Source organism: Alexandromys fortis, unplaced genomic scaffold, assembly GCF_014885135.2.
Source record: "Alexandromys fortis isolate MF-2015 unplaced genomic scaffold, M_Fortis_MF-2015_v1.1 scaffold_44, whole genome shotgun sequence".
Taxonomy (NCBI): Eukaryota; Metazoa; Chordata; class Mammalia; order Rodentia; family Cricetidae; genus Alexandromys; species Alexandromys fortis.
The window spans coordinates 636984-663193 of NW_026067921.1; the positions used below are offsets into that span (position 1 = coordinate 636984).

Sequence of the window (26210 nt, forward strand, 5' to 3'; positions counted from 1 at the left end):
TAAGGATTTAATAAGACGTAGTAAACTTCTTCAAAACCTAAGACAGTAGATATGCTCTTTAATTCATTTGTAATAACCAAAGGCAGAAATAATCCAAATGTCTATTTATAAATAAATGTCTTATATTCCTCTAATAAGTTATTATTTAGTCTTTAAAAGTAATACAATTCTAATAAACATAGATGAATCTTTAAAACATTATATTACAGCACTCGGGAGGCAGAGGCAGGAGAATCTCTGTGAGTTCGAGACCAGCCTGGTCTACAGAGCTAGTTCCAGGACAGGTTCCAAAGCCACAGAGAAACCCTGTCTCGAAAAACCAAAAAAAAAAAAAAAAAAAAAAAAAAAAAAAAAAAATTATATTAAATGAAACAAGCCAAACATAGAGGACAAATATTGTATGAGTCTACCTATCTGAGGAACATAGTTCAGAAGAGTCAGAGAGTAAAACAGAGTCACTAGGAGCGAGGGGAAGGTGGTAAAAGAAAGACCATCTACTAGGATCAGAGCTTCTGTTTGTTCGGTCTGATGAAAAGTTGTAGAAACATTAATTTAAAAATTAATTTTCCTGTTAATTATAATTATTTTTGTTATTCCCCCAAAAAACATTCAAACCTACCAGATTAATTATGACTTGCTTTCCATAAATAATTATTTGTGAATCAAAGTGCCTTTGGAAACCATCCATCTAGAAGAGAGATAAAGGTATATAGCTTATTAATATGATTATTTATCATATTTCTTAAAGTACCTCTATAACTATCCCATTTTTTAAGATTTATTATTTACTTTATATGAGTGCTCTATCTGCATGTACAACTGCAAGCCAGAAGAGAGTATCTGATCCCCTAGGGATGGTTGTGAGCCACCATGTGGATGCTGGGAATTGAACTTAGGACCTGGAAGAACAGTCAGTACTCTTAACCGCTGTGCCATTTCTCCAGCCCCCAACTATCCTATTTTTATACTTAAACAATGCCAGGATGGGGACCATGCTTTCTGGATTATGGAAACACCATGAAGTAGGTGATTGTTATAGGCATTTTAGGCTGTACTACAGTATCCTATTTGAATTCTGAATGCAACTTTTGAGGACAGATACTCTACATTCCATAAACCTCACTGAGATCTCCTCAGTGCTCCTCTGACCTGTAACATGTTATTTGAGGCAGTCTGTTCTAGAGCCCAGGAGACGGGCCTTGAAGATACTAAATTCTGACTTGTGGGGAACAAATATATATTCTATATGCAAATCAAAAAGCCACGTAGGCGCTGTGTGACCAGGGCCCCTCCCCAGGCAAGCTGGGCTCTCACATCACCTCTACCTGTCACACAACTTAGGTTCTATTTTAGCCAGAGAAAAATTCAGGAAGATACATACATGATTTGCTACTTTGTTGATCTGTGGTTTTGGTTTGTACTTTAGATTTGGTCTTTGTGACCAGAAAACAGGTATTGATCCTCGAGTCTAAAAGAAAAGAGAAATATGAAAAGAAAGATACGCAAAGTAGTTTTCTCAACCTAATTATTGTATGCAGTACAGATATTAACAACTTCGCAAAGAAAACCAAAACAAACAAAAACAATCTACCAGCTACAAAACTCTACATGTACCCTCTTAAATCACTTGTTTTGCCAGGTGGGGTGGCATACACCTTTAATCCCCACACTGGGAGGCAGAAATAGGCAGGTCTGATTTCGAGGCCAGCATGGTCTACATAATGAACTCCGGGACAATCATGACTACATAGAGACTCTGTCGAAAGAGAGAGAGAGAAGAGAGAGAGAGGGAGAGGGAGGAAGAGAGAAAGAGAGAGAGAGAAAGTTAATTCTTGTTTTATGGAAATATGCTTAAAAAGCACTTGCCCTTCCCAGTGTTACACACACAGCACCTGCATAATGGAAAGTTCTGTGATCTCCCTAAGTTCTAAATATGTATATTATATAGCTTGGCAATATGAAAAAATAGGAAATTGCTTTACTCATTCTTAAAGGAATGTATTTATGAACATCGGAATTTGTTTAGCCACTGACACTCTGGAGTAGGAAATACTGTACAACTTCACCAGGAGACAATTGGTGAGCAGGACTGAGTAAGGCAGGTAAAGCCAAGTATACTCTATCAGCTTGTGCCTGCATCATCACCTGAGGTGGGATCTAAAGGCTTACACTGGTGAACTGCTGAACTTCCATAAACGTCACACCTCCTTCTTCTTTTGGGCGGATTTCATTAAAAAGCAGGAAGTATACATAAGGCAGGGCCAGACTAACACCCCTTTTATATGGTACACTTTTTCCACACTGGACACAAAGATAGTATTTTAAAAAGAAGGAAATATTGACCTGGCAGTAAACACATGTAATCCTAGTATTGGGGATGTAAAGGCAGGAGGATCAGGAATTCAAATTCATGTAACCAATTATAAAGTTAAGTCTAGAGTCAGCCAGTGCTACATGAGAACCTGCTTCAAAAAAGAGAAGAGGAAGAGAAGAAAAACAAAGAAAAATAAAAACAGAAGGGGAAGAAGAAAATAAAGTAGAAAAGGCCAACTGGATGACCACCAGACACATGCACTTGCCTGCACAAATGAAGCCCTGTTCCCACTGTAGTGCACGATCTGCTCTGTTTCTACAAAGTTAGCTGCGTGGCCTTCAGAATCAATTCCTAACATTTGGCATAAAAGACATGTATCAAAAAAATCATTAACTCAAGATAACAAGAATTATTAACTTAGTTTACATTAGTGGATAAGTACTCACAAATTAAAGTTCAAACAAATAGTACATTATTAAGAAACTAAAAGAAGCTTGCTTAAATAGTCTGAAAGAATAGTTAAAATTCATATATATAAACATAAAGCTAGTTGATACTTTTCACACTATAAACATCCTCAAAAAACAGTTCCCTCTGGAGAAAAGAAAGTCAAGCATGCCTACAAATCCTATGTTGGAGTTAAAAGCTATCATTTTTTGTGATTACACTAGGTAATAATACTAAATAAAAACTCGGCTAACTGCATCAGTAGTGCTTAGTTGTAATGCAAAGAATCTCTAGAAGATATTTAGTTATCAAATAAAAAATTGTATATGATCCTCAACATGCATGATCATGACCATGTCCATGACACCTGGTCTGAGAGCACAGTTTAATGTATTTATCAGAGCCTCATACTGGTCAGGTCTATCTGAAGTGCTTCCTTACTAGCTTGTTTACATTATTTTGTTGTTACTAAGCAAAAATAATTTCCAAGGTAGTCCTGACCCAGATTACCAGAAAGATTATCAGAAAGAAATCAATGGATTTTTAATTCGCCGATATTTAAAACATTCTTTTTCTCTGACACATTTCTACAATAAAGCACTTTGAGTTATTGTGATCAGTATATCTGTAACTATACATTAGTAGATAATCAGAAAGAAGCAAATTTACTGAGCTCACTAGCAATGGTATGACTTCTGAATGCCAAATGACTTTCAGAGGCACAGGCTACCTTTGTTTCCTTCTGTGGTGGTTTGAATGTGAATGGCCCCCTAGACTCATATTGGGCGATGACACTACTTGAGAAGGAGCAGGTATGACCTTGTTGAAGTAGCAATGGCCTTCTTGGGAGAATTGTGTCACTGGGAGGATGGGCTTTGGAGTTTCAAAAGCCCTAGCCAGTCCCAGTGTCTCTTCTCTTCCTTCTGCCTGCAAATCTGGATGTATACCTCTCAATTACTCTCCACGACCATGTCTGCTTGAGTCCATGATGTAATGGACTAAACCTTTTGAAACTGTAAGCCAGCCTCAAGTAAATGTTTTCTTTTTATAAGAGTTGCTGTGGTCATAGTGTCTCTTCACAGCAAAAGAACACTGAGGAAGACACCTTACACAATTCCCAAAAGGAACAAGATGCAGTATTTTAAAAAGAGTTGCTGTAGTCATAGTGTCTCTTCACAGCAAGAGAACACTGAGGAAGACACCTTACACAATTCCCAAAAGGAACAAGATGCAGTATTTTAAAAAGAGGAAGATGTGAAAGAAAGGAAAGCAGGAAGGAGGGAGATATCATTATGAAAAGACTTCTAAAATGTATTAATTTCTTAAGAAACCAAGATGTAGGAGAACATGTATAAAATATAACCACTGTCTATAAAAGGAAGAAAACATACCTGAATTAATATAAAAAGTTACAGGGTAGAATAAATAAGAAAATGATCTGGTTATCTGGCAGAGGAGTAAGAACCAAGCAGATCAGATGAGAAATTTCTATAATTTAAAAAATAAAATTCATAGCCAGGCAGTGGTGATGCAGGCTGTTAGTCCTAGCACTCTAGAGGCAAAGGCAGGCAAACCTCTGTGAGTTCAAGGCCAGCCTGGTTTACAGAGTAAGATCTAGGGCAGCCAGGACTATATAGAGAAACTCTGTCTCGAAAAACAAAACAAAAATATTTAAAATATGTATTCAATGCTTAATAATCCAAGATGTTAACTATAATTTGGTTGAAGCCATTCTTAGTAGCTTTTTCCCAATGCTATTATACCATCTGTAATAAGATTAATTAGATATCTCTATATAACTCTCTGAGCTCAAAATTACAGTTATTTTTTAACAGGATTTTATTCTGATATATTATGGTTGAGAGCAAAACAAATGCTGGGGAATCTTCATATTTACAATAACTATTTGGTTTGAGCAAATTAGCATATTTTTAGTGTAGTAGCCTACAGAATGTTCAAAACGTAAATAAATATCCTATAAACTGAAGTCATGATGAAATAAAATGATTACCTTTATATATACAAAGAGACCAAGAAGACCTACTAATTATTATAATGAGGGCACAAATCATTAAAAGAGGCATCATATAACACAATATATAAAAGGTCACCTAAGTTATTTAAGGCAGGCATTAAACAAAAGATATGGCCCAGTCATGTGACATGAAATGATTCTTACCTCTTACATAATATCGCACACCAGCTCTGAAACAACTCCTTCTGGAGATGAGAATCCAATCAAAATATTTTCCATTAATAGAACACGAGTGCATAGTAATAACTTAACTATATTAAGAAAAATGTAATGTAGGAATAGTTCTAGATTCAATACAACTATTTACTATCATAGGAATGAACAGTCTTTAGGAGGAAAAAGACAGGATATACTAGTCTTTCTGGCTCTTCATGATTATTCCCAAATCTCTAGTATCTTCATTTCCAACTGTGAAGTTTGTCAAGTCAGTTCTCCCACAGTGACACGTGTACAGAATATTTAAGAACTTTGCTAGTGTGTCTAGTTAGTTTTTTTCCTTTCCCTGATATCTTCAACTACTTTCTAAACGTATAGAACTAGGTAGGTGTCAATGATCACCAAAAACCCTATTCTGAATGAAAATCAGGAATCTGAAAGAAATTAACCTTCAAGTTAAAAAATGGAAAACAGAGTAGGAGTTAGGAACATAACTCAGCCCTGGGCTCAGTCCCTTGCACTGCAAAAAGTAACTACTTAAAAATTAAATGAAGAAAAAAAGCTATTGTGGTTAAGGAAAAATAGGAACTATAGCTGGGCAGTAGTGGTGCACGCCTTTCCCAGCACTCGGGAGACAGAAGCAGAGGCAGATCTCCCTAAGTTCAAGGGCAACCTGGTCTACAGAGTGAGTTCCAGGATAGTCAGGTCAGGGCTACACAGAAAAACTGTGTCTCTAAAAACAAACAAGAATGTGAAATATACCATATGTATAATTATAGTTGGCATATGAAGATTTACAGATTGAAATAAACTTGAACTGCTTTGTCTCTGGAATGTAAAAAATAAGCCTAAAAATGGGGGAAAAAATTAAAGCAAAAAACATGTAAAGTGGTAGAGTGCTTTCTAGCAGGCACACAGCCCTGAGGGTTGGCTCCCAGGATGACAAAGTCAGACGTAATGACCCGTGCACGCGATTTCAGCACTCAGAGGTAGAAGTGCAGAGTCAGGTTAGCCTGGGATTTCTCCAAACCTTTCCTTCAATACTAGTCACTGAACTGTATAATTAAAACTGACTAAAATGGTGGCTTAGCCAGGCGGTGGTGGTGGTGGTGGTGTCCACCTTTAATCCCAACACTCAGGAGGCAGAGACAAGCAGATCTCTGTGAGTTTGAGGCCAGCCCGGTCGACAGAGCAAGTTCCAGGACAAGCCCAAAAGCTACAGAGAAACCCTGTCTCAAAAAACAAAACAAACAAAAAACAAAAACAAAAAATAAATAAAATGGTGGCTTGGCTTTTAAGCCAAATCTATATGATCAAAATAAAATCTTTGCACCAAGTCCACCTCTGAAGCATGCTGAGCTCTCTCTGTCCAGCTCTATTACTTCCATTGAGAAAGGGACCTGCTGTGGAACAATCTTTGTACATTGTAAATAAGTATCACTCTCACTGGTTAATAAAGAACTGACAGGGCTATAGCTGGGCAGGAAGAGACTGAGCAGGAGAGCCAGACTAGGAGAATTCTGGGAAGATGAAGGGCAGGGTTAGAAAAGTCGCCAGGAGATGCTGGAGGACAGGTAAAGCCACGAGACATGTAGCAGCATATAGACTAACAGAAATGGGTTAATTTGTTTTAAGAGTTAGTTATCAGGGGGAAGGTGGAGGAAATGGAAGGAGGGGAGGGAGTGGGAACTGGGATTGGTATGTAAAATGAAAACGGGTTTTTTTTTTTTAAAAAAAAGAGCTAGTTATTACTAAGCCTGAACTATCACCTGAGCGTTTATAATTAATATTATACCTCCATGTCAGTTATCTGGGAGCTGGCAGATGGGAAAGGAAAGTGTGTCAACACAGACTACTCACTTCACTCCTTGGCTTGGTTTTCTAGTTTTGCCACTAAACAATATATTTATTCTGAACGGCTTTCTACTTTTTTGCATGAAAGGCATCGCAGTATTGCTGTGGGACAATGGTCTTTTATCCTGTCACTTGTATTATTTTTCATAAAACACTGATTGGCCAGTAGCCAGGCAGGAAGTATAAGTGGGGTGACCAGGCAGGAAGTAAAGGCAGAGCAAGGAGAATTCTGGGAAGAAGATGCATTCTTCAGTCGTGACCTAGCCTCAGAGGAAGCAAGATGTGACTGCCTCACCAAAAAAAGGTACCAAGCCACGTGGCTAACCCAGACAAGAATTATAGGCTAATGTAAGATATCAGAATTAGTAAATAAGAAGCCTGAGCTCATGGGCCAATCAGTTTAAAACTAATGTAGACCTCTGTATGATTCTTTGGGAATTAACGGCTGCAGGACCAGGCAAGACGGAAAACCTCAGTCGACACAATGTAAGCATCCCTGTGGCCTTGCATTCTCTGTATGTTTGAGGCTAATTCACCCCTACAGTTAATTATCCTCTGCATAAAATACTACGAGTTGCTTTGTTGGGGTAGGGAGGTCTCAAAACTGTTAACCTTCCGGCCTCAGCTTACACAGGACTGAGAATACAGGCACACACCACCACAACAGAAAGGATACTGTTTATTTATCCATTCGACAGACATACAAGTTGTTTCTGGATTCTGCTCTCATAACCAGTTTCAACAAACATTTCTTTGTGTGAGCCTGTGGACATGGATCACCATCTAATACTATCAAGAAATGTCAATGGACTTGAGAATTATTTTAGCTATCCTCTTTACCAACTACTGATATTGTCGAGTTTATCCAACTCATGGAGGAATTACGAGGATAACAAGTTTTATTGTTACACTGGCCATATCATTTATTTTTGCTCATCTGTTTGGGTTTTCCCTGTTTGCTATATGTAACATCTTTTTCCTAATAAAATTTAATTCACTCATCATAAAGCATAATAATCCATGAGCCTATCTAACTTCAGAATATAACCAAGTCTCAATTTACCCATTTCTTCTCCTTTCTAGCCAGTTGAATTTATATCCAGAATTAACCTTTAACAAGTGTGTGGCAACCATTCTCGTCTTTCCAGTTTCTACACTTATTATCACCATTTAAAAAACAAAAAAGCTTGCATTTGAGCTTTATGACACCACATCACAGCTTCTAAAGCTGTCACACACACACACACACACACACACACACACACACACACACCCCAGTTCCCAGAGTCATTCCAGAGCAATTTATTCTTCAGAGTTGTTTGTAATCTGTAAAGGACCAGACCATGAACACCTAATTCCTCTATTCTGCGGGGCTCACTATTTTGTCATAAAGTGCTGTTATTAACATTCTCTTAAATAACTACTGGTATGAATGCATTGGGAATTCCTACAAGAAGCACTGGCAAATGCGCAAGGACCAACGGAAACCGCTAATGACCCATCCCTGCCATCTGTCACCACCACACTCACTGATGGTTCCCCAGCTCCCAAGTTACTTCCTTCAAAAATCACAGCAACAGAGGAGATTCCAAGGCAGTCTCATTTCACTTGCTTGCCCAAACTATTCTGAGGCAGGACACAAGGATAAAACACATCAGCCTGCTTCTAGAGAGTTAAGTCTTGCAGAAAAGATGACTGACTTCATGACTCATTTTCCTCTGATTACAGAGAGTATGTATGTATGCATGCAAAAACACACCAACCATCAAAATGAGAGAACTTTTGAAAAATGAATGATTTCACTACTCTTTATCCAGAGTTAGACCCAGATCCGGACCCCATACTCTGCAGGAGGCCCACTCCACAGCTACTAGATTTCCACACTCCATGGCAAACAACATTGTTTCATGTTTCACTGAAAAGGCAAGGCCTAGATGCTCCTATGACATTATTACCCACCCAACCCCCAGCCAGGCCAGAATTCCCTCTGCTCACACACTCAGATCCTCACTCCAGTAAAGACCCTTGCCACGGCCAACTTCTCTAAAACCTTTCTTAGCAGAATTTGTTAATTTCCTCATTTGGAGAGGGAGGACGGGAGCAGGAACATAACCTCCTTCCTGAAGTCATATTTAACACTAGCGTGTCTCAGTTGACACCCTCTTAGAAACGGTCTTCACTTGGTCCCAGGGTATTACTTTCACTTGCTTTTCCTTCCCTAAAATCTGCCCTTCCAGTTCACTCACTGTGGTTCATTTCTAGAAGTTCTTTCTTCTAAGGCCTGCAGTACATGGCTCTATCATTTTCTCACGATGCAGAAACTCCAATATTACATCTCTCCCTCTTTAGACTGAGTGTCTCCACTTCTCCCTTTAATAATCTCATCACATGTCATGGACTGAAATGCCATCTTGGCGCTGATGAGATGGCTCAGTGGACAAAGGCACATGTGGCCAAGTCTGAAGATTTGAATTCAATCAATCCTTAGAAGCCACAAGGTGGAAGAAGAGAACAGACTCCTGAAAGCTGTCTCTGCCCTCCACAAGTGTGTCCGTGCACACACAAACTAAACAGATGCTGAAAGAAATAAAGAAATGAATCTGTAAGGCCAGAGAGATGACTCAAATGGGTTAAGGTACTTGCTACCAAGCCTACAAGGAGCTCAAGCCTCAGGACCCAAAAAGCAAAACAAAGAACCTGGTCCCGGAAGTGTCCTTTGACTCTCCAGGTGCACCACAAGGCGTATGCCATCTCACACACACCTCTATTAATCTGGCTCCTCCCTCCTCCCTCACAGCTGCACTTGCCTATTCAGAAATGCTGAGCTGCTCCAATGAGTGATACTTTTCTCCCTCCCTCCCACCTTCAGGCTTTCCCATCTCAATGGATGGTTTCCTTCCACTTACCATGACAAGAACCTTACAGTTACACCAATCTTTCATATTCTGTATAGAATAAGAAAACCAAAGTTACCTGACAATATAGAGAGCTTCCTGATTCTTGGAAAACTCACCTCTCACTGGCCATGACCTGCCTCACTCACACCTGGCCTACTGACAGAGTGGTACTATCCTATGCCAATCCTCTGCTCAACCTCTACTCTCCCAAAGCTTTTCATCACATGTGAAGTAAGAGTTGCAGCCCCTTCCTGGCCTAGAGAGCCCTAGATAGTCTGGATTAAGAGTCTCATGAACACATCTCCCCCGATCTATACTATACTCCACTCAGATGTACTTGATCTCTCTATAAATATAAGACCTAGAAATACATTCCTAGTTAACAAACTACATTAAACAAAAGTCCATTTTAAGTTTTAAATCAACAGTAAATAGGTAAGTTAATTATAAAGCTGCTTAGAGAACAAGTCTATAATCTTATTGATTACTGCTGCAGGATACTTTATCACACTGTGTGTACATGTGCCACTGTTAGGCAGGACTTCCCGGCAGAGAAAGGAAGTCAGGATGAATAGGCATGTGGGAGACACCAGCGAGACACAGCGGCTGCTGGACATACAGAATGGAGGAGAGGTAAAAGGTCACAGGGCAGAACACAGATTAACAGAAGCAGGTTAATTAAGTTCTAAGAGCTGGTTGGGAACAAGTCTAAACTAAAGGCCAGGCTTTCATCATTAATAGTAAGTCTCCATGTTATTTTTTGTGAGCTGGTGGCCCCAAAAAAAAGTCTGTCTAAAGAAAAGGAAGACAGGAGAGGAAAGAGGAGCAAGGGAGGAGAGAAGGGAGAAAAGAGGAGAGCCAGACAATGAAGACAACAGACTAAACAAGAGCTTTATGCTGAGATTTTTCTGATTTATTTCCTCAATTACTTCTCTTAATTATATAAAAATTTATAGTAGCTAATGAACCAATAAATCCAAGAGCTAGGTTAATAAACTTCATCTCTGTGCTCAAAACAGAGATCCTAGTTCCTACACAGGGTCCTGACTGCACCTTCTTCAGGAGTCCACTCACTGGGAGCTCCTGTTTTACAGTGGTATCTTCAATTAGATAAACAACACTTGTTTTGTATTTATACTTTGACTTTCCCTAAGTATTATTCTTTGTATTTCTATTTTCATGTTTCTATCATTCTTGAAATTATACTTAAAATTTATAATAATTTAAATAAGTAATTTAAAATAATTTACTTCTCTTCAAGTTGTTGATCACTGATGTTCTTAAATCTGATTTTTTTTAACACTAAAGAAAAGCATCATTTAAATAGGCTCACTCTACTCTTCTGTAATTCACTGCTATAAGATACCTCTAAACAGGAAGATGCAGTTACACACCTGCCTTTAAAAGCCACCAGCCCCCAAATTCCTGAGCAAAACTAATAATTTACTCTGCAGAGGAAATAACCTAAAAGGGGGAAGAGGTTTCAGACTATGCTAAGATTACATTAACAGCAATTTCTAATTCTGAAATATTCATTTTACATCACATTTAAAACTGCATCTGTCTTGAAATTTAAATGTTTTAGCCGGGCAGTGGTGGTGCACGCCTTTAATCCCAGTACTCAGGAGGCAGAGGTAGGCAGATTTCTGTGAGTTTGAGGCCAGCCTGGTCTACAAGAGCTAGCTCCAGGACAGGCTCCAAAGCTACAGAGAAACCCTATCTCGAAAAATTAAAAAAAAAAATAATTAAATGTTTTTAACATTTAAACATGTAAATAACTTGAAATGTAAACAAAAACTGTAGAAAATAAGATGCAAAAATTTCAGATAAGGATACAGCCATGTAACACTGGAAGAGCAAACCGATGGACCTAAAAAAAAAGATATGCAATGCATTTAGAATCATCACACCTTAAATAATAAGCCATGTAAGACATATTTACACACAAGCAGTAACACACAAACATAACCATGCATGAGATTAACATGTAACTTCTAAGGTGAGGGAAATGTCTGTAATGTTGTGGTAAGAAGGCACAGTAATCACTGTGTTTAAACGGTCACACATGAACCCAATAAAACTATGTGAAGTTGCAGAATCCTTAGTCTTTGCCTATAACTCTTCTACTTCTAGAAAACAACCAACCAGGCTAATGATCTGCAATACCAACTACTAAAAATAAGGAAATATTCTGGAAATGGCAGAAAACAAATCACTGTAAACACAGGATGAAGGCTGGCGGTAAGTTAGTGGAGTTTCCACCTGGCCTGGAGACAGTGAGCAAGAGCTCCTGGACAGAAGCCGGGCTTGCAGAGGTGACTAGTTAGAACCGCAGTCCCATGGAGACTGGAAATGCTGTAGGTTCAGAAGCTAGTTACCTTGTCTTGGGCTAGTCCTAGTCTCTAGAACAGCCATCCTTGCCCAACCTCTGTGTCAGAACTGACATTCTATGATTAATAGACTAAAGAAAGATCTTTTGGAATTCATTAGCTTCCACTAACTTAAAGGCTAAGCTGTCATCAGGTAGCATCTTAGGCCTGTAAAAAGCTTCCTGCCCATCTTGCTGTAACAGCCCCTTTGAAGTACACATCAATGTATGTTAAACTTGAGATTTATGACTCCATTGTTCTGTAAAACTATAAAAACTTCAAACTTCTTCCACATTGAAACATGGAATTTGGAGTTAACCTAAATCTGTGTTCCTATGCCATAGTCATTCAAAATGGCTCCAGAATAAATCTCGTACTCCCTTTAAGATGAGAGCTGTGGTTTTCGCACGGACAGGACTAAGGCCCTATCCCTTACTTCTACATTATTCCATCAGTACAATTCATTCTAGCTGTCTTAGAGAAAGTAATGTTGTTTTATTTAAAGCTTCCATTCATAAATATTAAAGTTTGTACCTTAAGTGCCCCTAATAGCTTGTGTTTTAAAAAGCTTGGCACCAGAGAAGTTCTTGAAATTTAGAAGGTGCAGTCTAGTAGAAGGAATGACGGTCATTAAAAATGGACCTTTATGAAGGTCCTATACCTTAGCCTATCTCCCTTTGTTGACTAGCTACCATGAAGTGAGCAGTTTGCTCCATCAATGTTCTCCTGACTAAAGACCAAAAGGCAAGGGAGTTGTCAGACAATGGACTGAAAATTCTGAAAGCCCTGAGCCTAAACACGCTCTCCAGAGCGTCAGGAAGCTAATACATAGATTAGACTTCTACATAGAGCAGTGAGAGGGCAAGAACGGCCGTGTGTGTGTGTGTGTGTGTGTGTGTGTGTGTGTGTGTGTGTGTGTGTGTGTGTTACAGTTGATTAGAATTATTTACCCACTCCCTAGTGAGTGGTTACTCATTTTAACACATGCAATATGTATTACAATAAGAAAGCAAATTTGAATAGGAGTACATTACCTCTGGCTGAGCAGACAGTTCTCTGAGCAGATGCCCATTCCATACAAACCGCTGATCTGCCTGAAAGTTTGGAAACTTAATGAAATACCTCCAGCCACAGTAAGTGTCCCCAGATGGAAAACTACACTCATCAATGCTTCCACCTGGTGACTAACACGACTTTCTCTGACATGTCCAAACAGGATACACCTCACTTCAAATCTGCTCCTCTTCTCCCCGGGATTCCTGTCTGCCTCGTCACACACAGGTATCCTCTTCCACCTTTCTAGATAATCGCTGGCCAAGAACTAAATCTTCTACAGGTCTACACGAATTTCTCCATCTCCACTACCACCACCCAAGGACAACACCTGACCCAGCATAGCTATTGCATGGCTACTTGCCCTCTATCTTGACCCCACTCATGCCTAACCTCCTCCAAGATAAAGGAATTCTACACATGTCCTTTCTACTGTCTCCTCAGTTAGTTCTTCAGTGACTGCCACCTCAGAGTCACCCCTTCAATGGAAGGGTGCTTACCTAGCACACGAGGCCCTGAATTTATCACCAGAACTGGGAAGTGGGGGATAGGAAAAAAAAATAAACCCATAAGTTTTTATAGGTATAAGGGACATGCCTCCTTTAAAAACAACTAAAAATAAATTAAGCTACCTGAAGATCCAGCTTACCCTTTCCAAGAGACTCATTTCTTGAAATTCTGGACTTGTGTTAGACAGCCGTTGCAAAGTATGGGTCAAGTCATATGTTGTTGAAAAGTAAAATCCATCCATACTCAACACATGGTTTAGCATTGCTAGGAAAGTTTTATTATCTTGTAACTGCAAAGGTGAAAAGAAAGTTCAATAGCACCTGAACAGAGATGGGAAATAGTCTATAAACGCTATAGGTATTGAACTCACTTGGTATAGGTATAGCCTCCTCCCTTTGATCTCCACAACTATCACTCTAAAGCACAAGAGTTGGGTTTTTGTTTTTCGAGACAGGGTTTCCTGTGTAGCCTGGGCTATCCTGGAACTTGTTCTGTATCCCAGAACAAGTTCTCTGGCCTTGAATTCACAGAGATCCTCCTGTGATCCTTCTGCCTCTGGAGTGCTGGGGCAGAAGGTGTGTACATGGCCACCACCGCCTGTCCAGAAGAGTTTTTTAAGAAAACACAACCACCAGATGTGAGGGCAATTTGGCTGTGTTATCTGTCACCCCACTGATCGCCAGAGTTGATTCAGCTGATCCTGCTGGCTAGGCGGGTGTCCCCTTCCTCCTTCACTATTCCATGTGCATGCCTCCTGAAGCTGCACACACACTCAGCTGAAGAGGCAGACCTTCCCCAATAGAGGAGGACCAGTCTTTAGTCAAGGGTACATGAGTAGCTGCGCTCCCCTGCGCTCAAGAAAACACCACCACCTTAGATACAGCACAGTCTAGTGTGCAATACTTCCCAGATTCCCTCTGTCCTTCACTACCCACCCTGTTTGGGTCTACCATCGCTATCCTCATTAGCAAATCAAACACACAAATCAAGAGATGAGCATTATCCTCACTTTCAGAAAAATTCACTGATTTGGGCTGGATAGGAAATAGAGTCATTTTTCACTTAAACAAAGAATATAAAGCCTATTAAAAGGAGTATTTCCTTTATTTTAGAATAATAATTTTAGCTGGCTTTCCCAGTTAAAAACAATATTGATGTTTTTAAAAAAAAACAAATTTGTTCCGAAAACAAAAATATTGTCAAGGTTTGATAATGTTTAATAGTTATTAAATGATTAACATGTAAACATATACATTACAAATGCATATGTATTTTTTAATTTAAGTACAGACTAGCAAAAGCAAAATAAAACTGTAGTAAACAGCACAAAATTAGCTTTATGGCTTGATGACAAATCCAAGAAAATATTCCTGAGTAGTTCTACTTTTATTTCATGTGTGTACATATGTGTTGGTGTGCATAGGTGTGTGAGGGTGAGTATGGAAGCCAGAGAATGACTGTGTTATCACTCAGTACACTTTTTTATAACTTTTATTAATTTTAAGTGTATGAGTGTTTTGCCTATATATGTATGTGTACCACGTGTGAGTCTAGTGCAAAAAAAGGCATCAGATCCCCGGAACTGAAGTTACATATAGTTGTAAGCCACCTCCCGCAAGAGCAATAAGTGCTCTTAACCACTGAGACATCTCTCCAGATCGCACCATCTATCTTTGTTGAGCCCCGGAACTCAAAGACTGGCAGAGGCTGGCTGGTCAACAAGGGCTAAAATTCAACCGTGTCTGTCTCCCCATCACCTGAGATTACAAATGTAACCATGTCTGGATTTTTACTGAAGTTCTAGGGATCAAACTCAGGCCCTCATGTTGGTAAGGAAGTGCATTAAAGACTGAGCTCTAAGCTTCATGCTTATTTATTTAAAATATTCTCATGGAGAATGAACACACTAATATGTTAGGAAAAAGGAAATTCTAAAGTATAAAAAAGCATATATTACAGGTTTTTTTTTTTTTGTTTTTTTTTTTTGTTTTTTTTTGTTTTTTTTTTTTTTTNAGGGTTTCTCTGTGGTTTTGGAGCCTGTCCTGGAACTAGCTCTTGTAGACCAGGCTGGTCTCGAACTCACAGAGATCCGCCTGCCTCTGCCTCCCGAGTGCTGGGATTAAAGGCGTGCGCCACCACCGCCCGGCTCATATATTACAGTTTTAATTGGTAAAACAGGGTTATGATTTGGCATTTTTACAGATAAGGCATATGTTTTGGAAAAACAAGTCTTGTAGAAACAAACAAGGCATTCTCCTCCCTGAGGATAAGATGGCTGTTGGGAGTGGGAAAGACATTTTCTGGTAAACTGCCCATATTCCTATAAAATTAACCATAATTAAATACATTGGTTCACACGCAAAAAGAAAACCAATACCCTTTTTAAAAAATAGAACCAGGAACTTGGTACATGCCTTTAATCCTAGCACCCAGGAGGCAGAATAAGACGGAGCTCTATGAGTTCCAGGCCTGTTGGGGCTACATAGTAAGGGCCTTATCTCACCAGAAAAACAAACAAAAAACCAAAAAACAAGCAAACAAAAAAACAAAACAAAAACTAAGGTATAAAATATTTTTTTTAAGGCACAGCCTTTAATCCCAGCACTTGGGGCGCGGGGAAGTGGGGGCAGAGACAGGTGATCTCTGTGAGGTTGAGGCCAGCCTGGTCTACAAAGTGAATTGCAGGACAGCCAGAGCTACACAGTAAAGGAGAGGGCACATTTTAAAAGAAAAACCCTTGTAAATTACTTTGGAAACAAGCATTCTGGAGAGTTCTAACTTTATAAACTCAATAATCAATTCTAGAAAAAGTAAGTTTCAAAACCTGAAAAGAGGATTGGTAGATGTTTCAGTGGGTACATGGCTTGTCATACAAGCATGGGGACCGGAGTTCAGACTCCCAAAACCAACCTAAACCTGGGCACGTTGATGTCATCCATAATGCTCCTAAAGTAAGGTGAAAGGTAGAAATGGAGAATCCCTGGAAGCTCACGGGCCAGTGTATGTGGAGACAAACAACTAGAAACCTGTCAGGATCAGTGCCTAAAATTGTCCTCTGACCACTACATGTGGACTATGCACAAGTCTACCAGTCTAAACTCTTGGGGGCGGGGGGGGGGGCAAGAGAGATCATACATCAGAATCGCAAATCCAATTTGCAAAAATGTCACCATATTTCAAGCAAAAAAAATACCTTTGGAAAATAAGTATTGTCAATCTTCACTTTGTACAGTGTAAAAAATGACCATGTTATCTTAAATCTTAATAACATAAACTACTTTATATAAGCCACTTGAAAAAGTGATTGTTCTGAACCTTTAAGGATTTTGTGAAAATATTAAACAATGTTCTTGGGGATGAAGAGTTGGCTCAATGCCTAAGAGGACTCTGGCTGCTCTTCAGTTATCAGTACCTACGGTGGCTCACAATCATCCACGACTCTAGTTCCAAGCGATTCAATGCATTTTTCTGACCTCTGCAGGCACCAGGAACACATGTGGTACACATACATACATGCAGGCAAAACATTCATACACATATAAAAAAGCCACCAAAGATGTTCTTATTTTAAGTTATAAACGAATCAAAAAGTGAACAGTGAAACTACTATTAGCAATGTATTTAATGAATGACAAGAGTCCCACCCACAGCTCACTGATCCTCATGCTCCAGTCTCCAAATGCTAGAATTACAAGCATGTGCCACTACACCCAGTAGTAGGTAAATTATAATCAAAACTATCAGAAATATAAAAATTGGAAATATTTTACTTTGTTAAAAATTTATCAAGAAACCTGAGCAGCACCTGCCCATTGCTCCTTATCTATTCTGACACTGGTAAATGTTACAAACTGTTCTGAGTCTTACATGAGTTTTTACTATTTTATCCTTTGCACTTTGAACGCCATGTCATTCTTCTGGCAATTCCTTTAACAAAGTGTGTTGCAGTTGCACCTGCTCTTCCTTTCGGGCACAGCCACTCCACTGTGCTGGTGACTTCATTACCCTGTCTTTGTACCCAGTCCCTAGACTGTGTCCAATCTCAGATCACTCTGAGAGCTGCCATTTGTCTGTCTGCGCTTTTATCACTAAGTTACTTCCTCAGTCAATCTACCATGGTCACTAACATTTACTCCGTGTTGTTAGGGGTCTAGTGTTAACTAAACTAGGTAACTAAGTTACTTCCTCAGTCAATCTACCATGGTCACTAACATTTACTCCATGTTGTTAGGGGTCTAGTGTTAACTAAACCAGGTAACTAAAATCTGTGGACAAAGGAGCGGGCAAAGGGAAGACTATGTGAAAATATATACACATGTTCTGTATACACACTGTGTGTGTGTGTGTGTGTGTGTCCGTGTCCCAAATGATTAACAGTGAAGAAAACTTTCTTCTAGAAGAAAAAAGGAATAAAAAATTTCAAAAGTATCTAATATTTTTCTATAGAGAATATGAAGTTAAGGCTGAGTATTGAGTTCCTGGTCATTCTATTTGTGTCTTTTTCTCCATAAAGAACTTCATAATTTAAAATTTTCATTATTTAAAAATAAAGCCAACAAAATATGAGCTTTAAAAAATATTTTAAATGATTTTTTTAAATGTGTATTAGTGTTTTGTCTGCATATGTGTCTCTGTGAAAGTGTCACAACTCCTGAACCTGGAATTATAGACAGCTGTGAGCTGAGAATTGAGCTTAGGTCCTCTGGAAAACCAGCCAGTGCTCTTAACCACTGAGCCATCTCTCCAGCCCCTTAGAAAAAGACAGTTTTCTTAAAAAAAAAAAGAAAAAAAGAAAGAAAGAAAGAAAGAAGGAAAGGAAGAAAAAACAATGAATAAAAAATATTTTTATAGATAAGTAGAAAGTTAGTAGAACAATTCATTCTATAGGTTGTTTAATAACTAGGTTTATAAGAAATCCATCTACATTTTACAGCCCCCTACTCCATGGAACTTTTGAGTTTTGCAATTAATAACTGCTTCTGAATTCTTACCTGAATATCAGTCAAGTGCAACATTGTCTTCTTATAAGAAAGAACATCAAAATCTGTGGCTTTCCAGATTACATGATTAAAAAATTCACCTACTTTAATCTTTTTGGTAATGACAACAAGATAATTACCTGCAAAATAAATAAATAAATAAACACAGAAGTGAGGCAAGCTGGGTTCAGAGCAGTGCCAGAGCCGATGCTCAGCATGGGTGAGGGGGCCCTGGGTTGAGTCTTAGCAGATCACAAACCCAACAAACAGAAACCACAAAGGAATGGTCCTTATCTGTAAACTTAAAAGCCTGGCAAAATGAGATTGTATTTAGCTACTCAGATAAAAGACCCATTTTTTTAAAAGCATTCTTAAAATTTATGAATATAAAGAGTAATATATTATTTGAAATTTTTCTCTTAAAAGGCCATTTTTTTCCTCAAAAAGAGAAAAGCAAACCTTTTGAACTGAGCTTAGCTGATAGAGAGTAGAGACAGAAAATATTTTTTTCCAAGCTTGTGCCTTAAAACACCAGAAGTCATAAGACCTAGCGAGTGCAGGGCAGTCTTCCCTGCACCGTTCCTGTGTCCTGACCACTCTCAATGGTGGACAGACGTGCTGGGGCAGTGCACCTAACCAGATACTGGACATCAACATCATGACAGCCTACGCACAATATGCCAGTCTTTACCCCGGCAACCCCTTCCCTCATCATTAAGCACAGTTCCCTCCCTTGCCCTTTCTTTTTTAAAAATGATAACAGAAGCTGGGATCTTAAACGATAGTTACACACTACCACCAACCTATATTCCCAGCTCTCGTTATATGAATTCTTAAGATCTGTTCAACGTTTTACCTCCAGCTGCCCTGCACAAGTTTTCCTGTATATAAATCTTTCCTAAAAGCTGTAACACTGCTATAATATCTTATTACTTGTATACCTCTATCACTAAACTGTGAACTAATTGCAAGAAAATGGAACATTTGAAATCTTTTATAACTTTCATCTGGCTTAGTGACTTAAGTAAAAACAAAGCAAAAATAAGAACATTTTAAGAGTTCAATAAAATGAAAGTCAAATGAAAATCTACCTTCTTGCACATACCTATAATCCCAACACTTGGGAAGCAGAGGCAGGATAGTGAGTTGGAGGCCAGCCTTGAATACAGAAAGAGTTCAAAGCCAGCTATAAATATAGATTCAAACCACAGGTCAAATAAACAAATACTTTCTTAATAACTCGAACCAAGTGTCACACTGGAACATAGCTGTCCTATCAGTGTAAGGTTGAAGGTACAGAATATTCTGATCAATGCATTAATTTTTTTTAAATGGGCTGGGCATGGTGGTCCATGCTTTTAATCCCAGCACTTGGAAGGCAGATGTAGGAGGATCTCTGTGAGTTCCAGATCAGCCTGATTTATACAGCAACTTCCAGGACAGTTAGCGCTATACAGAGAAACCCTCTCTCAAACAAAAATTAAATGTTCTTAGAATTTATTAAAATTGCCAGGTGGTGGTGGTACACACCTTTAATCCCAGCACTTGGGAGGCAGAGGCAGGCAAATCTCTGTGAGTTCAAGACCAGCTGGTCTACAAGAGCTAGTTCCAGGACAGCTGGGACTGGTTATACGGAGAAACCCTGCCTCAAAAACCCAAAATAAAAATAAAAAAAGGAATGTATGAAAATTTAGGAGCTTTCAAATCCAGTTAATCAAACATGAAATTTTTCTTTTAAAAAGAGTACTTCAGGCTGAGTAGTGGTGGTGCATGCCTTTAATCCCAGCATTTGGGAGGCAGAAGCAGGTGGATCACTGTGAGTTTGAGACCAGCCTGGTCTACAGAGTAATTTCCAGGACAGCCAGGGCTACACAACAGAGAAACCCTGTCAGAAAAAAAACAACCACTCGCCACCACCCCCCCCAAAAAAAATCCAGAATATTTCAGGGTGATAAATAAAACTGTTTGGAGAATATTATTTTTAGAAACTGAGGACAAATACCTAACCTAGAGATTTACCTAACAAAGGACAGGAAGAACATTTTTTTCTCATTATCTAATGTTATCAATTTAATTACCTTCTTTCCCATCTTGGCTTATTTTCTCTTACCTGCTACCAGATGGATTGTGCCCAGTATCCCAAATATTGGTCTTGTAACAGCTGAAGGGGGGACATCTTTTTTGACTTAAAAAGAAGAAAAGAGAAAAACTCAACAACAAAATAGAAATTTAGTTTGAGTAACTTCAACTAAATCAATCTGTATAATTTGTTCTAAAAAACTAGCTTTTCATTAATATCAGACCTCCATTTCTGCAGAACATACAATATAGGTGTCCATGTGCTATTAAAGAAGATGGTTTCAAAAACAACATATTTCAGTTTCCTCGTTTGTAATGTTGCCAGAAGACTAAGTACTATCTATCCTTTAAGAGTAAGCAGAAATAAGGATTAGAGAAGAGTTCTCAATACTACTAACAGAATATGAAACCAGAACTGCCCATCCATGTCTGAGATTCAAGAAGGCAACCTCCTAACCCTGATGTCTATCAATGACATCTTAGAGATTGCACTTCACAATTGTTAAACTTTCAGCCAGTATGTTTCACAGAACACATTTTATAGTACTCGTGAGAATTCCAGATCAAACAAGGATTTTCTGCTGGATTCAAATTCAAACACCACTATTCCAGCTCCCACAGTCACGTGAGAACACAACTCCGAGGGGCTGGCAGTAAAGGAAGCAGTCTCTCTCTAACACAGGGCTCTCCAAACCTACGTGCCTAGAAAACTTTGTTTTATTAAGCTTATTTTTTCCAGCTTTCTTTTGATTTATCAACCTGAATCTCACTACTGTAAACTCAAGTCCTGATCTTTAAAATCAGTCACAGGAGTAATTCTGTTATTCTAAATAACTAGTTCTAAATAAAATGCTAAAAATGGTCAAGATCCATTATGTTAGTCCTTAATAATTCAACTGATTTGATAATAATATTCTGTAATTACCTAGTATGAAAACTAGAAATGAGTTCTAGGATAGCCTGGGTTACATAGCAAGATTGTACCTACAAATAAATAAAGAGGAAAAGAAGGAGAGTGTCTGAGCAAAAAAGCAGCTCAAGAGACAGACTATTTTGCTTTGAATATACTGAAATTATTTGGCAAATCAAATGTACTACTAGTAGAACAGTAAGATTTATGGGCTATAGAGCACAGTAGTAATAAAACTGTAATAATTATCAAAACATGTTAGTTTTACATGTAAGCAAAATAACCTATTTTCTAAGGCCACAGTTTGCATTCCTACTGGTAAAGAGAAACTGGCTGAGAAACAGCTGGTAAGTTAGCCTCTCATTATCACTGACTTTGTATCAAAGTATTTCACTTTCTGAGGACTGTTGGTATCATCTTAGATGAAGCACATCTTGACCATTAATATTTCAGTCTACTAAATGGAGCTTCAATCTCTACCTACACGTAAAGTCATTGCTAGTCCAAAAATAAATGAGAATACACTTTACTAAAACACTTACAAACACTAGCTCATCACTAATGCATAAAGAAATAATATGTTGAATGATACAATGCATCTCTGAAAGAATATTAATAAGTTAAAACCAATCAGCTACCTTGAGAGAAACCATCAAGCAAGAGACAGACAGAACATGTTAATTATCAACCTAAAGCAGAACTCTAATGACATTTGTCAAAGAAAAACTGTCTAAGGTACTTATAGAAATAACCAGTTACCCAAACAAATGGAAAGATTAGCCATCTTTTTATTATTAAACTACTGAAAATATTTTTATATCTTATTTTACCTACTCACACAATATTTACTAAATACCTAGTCTGGTAATTCAAATCTAATCTTTTCTTTAAGATAGGGTTTTAATATGTCCCCTGGGTGGTTTGGAATTTGTTATGTATTTATTCAGGTCACTTCACGCTGACTTGAATTCACCAAAGAGTTTCCTAAAAATAAGAAACATATAACTGCTTGGAAGTGAACTACAAATTTTAAATCAATGAAATATGACATTCTAATATGAGTATCCTGGTACTGAACAAATGAAATATGAAATTCTAATGTGCTACTACTTGGTGCTTAACCAATGAAATTAAAGGTTCTAATGTGCTATTGCCCGGTACATTACTTTGCCATCAAAATTATTTAACATTAATTTCTTCAGAACTCAAATAGTTCCATACACACAACTGGAGAAAGAATATTTTTCACACCTAAGGGAAGCAAAAAATAAAATTGGATTTAAAAAAAAAAAGCATTGCTTGAAACATTTAAAGTTTCAGTCGGTGAAATACACTTTCTTTTCTTTGTTTAAGTACTCTCATAGTTATGAAACTTTCCAAAACCAAACAAAGCAGCTGTGCAAGCTCCTCACACTTAAAGCAGAAACACCTTCTTCACTCTTGACTGTCAGTCTGGACATTGAAATCAAAGCTATCAGAAAACAAACAGGGAAACGCAGAAAGAATTCTGGCCTAGACATGGTAACACACACCTATAATCTCAGCACTTGGGAGGTAAAGGCAGGTAGACCCGACTTCTGGGTCACCCTAGGCTACATGAGCTCCAGAACAGCCTGAATTATACAGCAAAACCCTTTCTCAAAAAACACCTACCCCCAAACTAACTGAGGTAGCAAAAGTTAAGTTTTCTAATAAGAAGGCATTCGAAGAGGATCCTAATGATGCGTCCCTGACAGTCTTAATTACTGTAATCTCAATGCTGAGTCTTTCTGGGAATCTCCGAAACTAAACATACCTGCAAGGGTGACCTCCGTGGACACGCGGTCAATGGTGAGCACATCACCTGCTCCATCGTCACAAGCTTCCACATAAAACTTTTCAGGTGTGATATGCCTAAGAAGAAAGTGACAAGCATAAATAAGTCAAATAAAGCCATGACGTAAAAAGTTAGTACAGCCAGGCGGTGGTGGTGCACGCCTTTAATTCCAGCACTTGGAGGCAGAGGCAGGTGGAGCTCTGTGAGTTTGAGGCCAGCATGGTCTACAGAGCTAGTTCCAGGACACCTATGACTGTTAAACAGAGAAACACTGTTTCTTGAAAAACAAAAACAAAAATTATTACAACCAGGTTTTCATGCAGTATAAATCACTACTTCTAAACAGATGGTACTGCTAAGTTCAGTATCCTTCTGAATTTACTGTAATTTTTTTCATTTGTGTATTTAATGCTATAAGATTTTAATTTTGTATAAAGCCATCAATTTGAATCACTTAAGAAAAGAATAATCTTCTCTAATGTATTAATTCAGCACCACGGGAAAGGTAATATAGCATAATAACAGCACAAAGTACAGAGCCATAAAATGTGGGACCATACACACAAATTTGTCTTTACTGTTCATAATTCCCTTACAATAAGGGAATCAACGCATGCACAGCATGAATTAAATGAGCCAGTTTTGGGGACCTAGGGCCTGTTAAACACACAGTAAATTAGATGCTGTATTAAGGGCTGGGGACACAGTTCAGTGGACAAGTATTTGTCTTGTATGTGCAAGGCCCCAAGTATCATCACCAGGACTAAATTATTTAAATACGTAACTAAAACAGATTTGTGCTAGCTAAAATGTTAAATTTTTTTTAAATAAATTAAACTTTTGCTTTATGTATACCTTCCTGAAAAAAAAAACCCTTCATTTTATAAAAAAGACAACAATAAAATAATAGGGACAAAAAATGAGAACCCATTATGATACACAATTTTGTACCCAAAGTCTAACAAATGAATATAACAAAACAAAACAAAAACAGTTTCTCAAGAGATAAACTGGATAGATCTGCCAACTCAGCATAGCTAAGGGCTAACTCTGGAAATGTTAAACAGTGGGCAAGCCTTACCTCACAGTCACTCTAGGGTCACCATAGGCAGAGTCCCCGCCCCACCAGGTCTGTACTGTTGATTCACCAGACTTCAGGTTTGTGTGTGAGAGCAATCTCGGGCCTTTTCCTCCTCTTCCCTCCCATGACTCTGCCACACTTTGTCAATGAAAAATCTTACACAGCCATCTACTGACATTAATTTTCTATTTACCTAGTAAGTTATCTAGTGTTACAGAGATGTGTCTCATAGCAGAATATACTGTATACTTACTATTTCTGACTGTCAGTTTCCTGAGAAAAAGCCAATCCTTGATTATTCAAATACAACTAACATCTATTTGTGGGTTATTAGTTACTAAACTGTTAATATTAGACTAGGTTCTTTCATTTTAGGGAATATTCTAAGAGAATGAATATCAAGCAAAATACTATACAACAAAGCAAACAAAATGTCAGTATTTAGTGCTTTGTTCCCCTTGACCACCAGATCTATTTCACCGAATGGGCACATCGCCATCCCGTCATTCCCTTTGGATAGGTATCTGGGCTGGGTTTTGGCTTTGGGATATTAGTAATGAAGGTGCCATGAACAATCTTGAACAAACAGTCACTGTGTTCCTATCTACTTAGTAACTACCCAGAGTGGCATGGTCAAGCCCAACCAGGACAGTCCATGTGTGTTTAACTTGTGCTGAAGAAAGAGGAAAATGAAGACTGTGTGCACAAGAAAACTTCCTGGGGTGGTGGGTGCATTCTGTATCTTAACCCAAGCAGTGAGGTCTAAAAGTCTCAACATTTACCAAACTGTGTATTTTAAATATGTGCCATTGGCTACATGAACTAGATGCCAATATTTAATGAATATTTTCAATAAAAAGAAATTAAAAAAAAACACAAAGAAGTACTCAAGCAAAACAAGACTTTGTGGCAGTCTGAATGTAACAGGCCCCCATAATCTCATAGGGAGTGGCACTATTAGGAGGTGTAGCCTAGTTTAAGTAAGTGTGGCCTTGTTGGAAGGGCTGTGCCATTTGTTGGGTAGGTTCTAAGGTCTCCTTGGCTCAACCTTCACTCAGTGTGACACTCAGGTCACCTTCCTATTGCCTTCTGATCAAGATATAGCCAGCACCACATCTGCCTGCAGGCTGCCACGTTCTTGCCATAATGACAATGGACTGCGCCTCTGAAACTGTAAGCTGCCACCTCAATTAAATGTTTTCCTTTATGCTGTGGTCATGGTGTCTCTTCACAGCCATAGAAACCCTAACTAAGACTGGGACTGGCATGGTGGAAGAAGAGAATCACCTCTCAAAAGCTGTCCTTCAGCCTTCATAGGCTCACCATGGCATGCATGTACACTCACACAATCACCTAAATGTTTTTTTAAAAAATTAGCTGCTTAAAAATTCTGTTTATTTATAAAGCTATGAGTATATGAAAAGTAAAAAGCCCCTAATCCTAATAAGGCAGAATGGAGATGGCTTTAGAAGACAGGTGTATACAGACCACACTTTAATTTCCCAGTCACCTAGACCAGAATAAATGCACAGAAACTATATTACTAACAACATTGTGTTTGGCCTGTGACTCAGGTGTATTTCTAGCTAGCTCTTACATCTTAACCCATTTCTATTAGTCTATGTATTATCACATGGCCATGGCTTACCTCATTTTCTACATGTCTTGTTTCTTCAGCAGCTGGCTGGCATCTACTTGACTCCACCTAAT

The 26210-nt window shown here is 38.4% G+C and overlaps 1 protein-coding gene across 1 annotated transcript in view; it reads right to left on the minus strand.

The window, feature by feature from the left end:
* Sacm1l (SAC1 like phosphatidylinositide phosphatase) overlaps window positions 1–26210 on the minus strand; it is a 55034-nt gene that overhangs the window by 18622 nt on the left and 10202 nt on the right. Inside the window, exons 2-11 of the mRNA XM_050141436.1 lie at window positions 23399–23496; window positions 20725–20799; window positions 18627–18754; window positions 13775–13924; window positions 13107–13166; window positions 11540–11573; window positions 4941–5042; window positions 2580–2665; window positions 1382–1468; window positions 620–688 (exon numbers count right to left, since the gene is read on the minus strand). Coding sequence (XP_049997393.1) covers window positions 620–688; window positions 1382–1468; window positions 2580–2665; window positions 4941–5042; window positions 11540–11573; window positions 13107–13166; window positions 13775–13924; window positions 18627–18754; window positions 20725–20799; window positions 23399–23496 — 889 coding nt within the window. The remainder of the gene's footprint in view (window positions 1–619; window positions 689–1381; window positions 1469–2579; window positions 2666–4940; window positions 5043–11539; window positions 11574–13106; window positions 13167–13774; window positions 13925–18626; window positions 18755–20724; window positions 20800–23398; window positions 23497–26210) is intronic.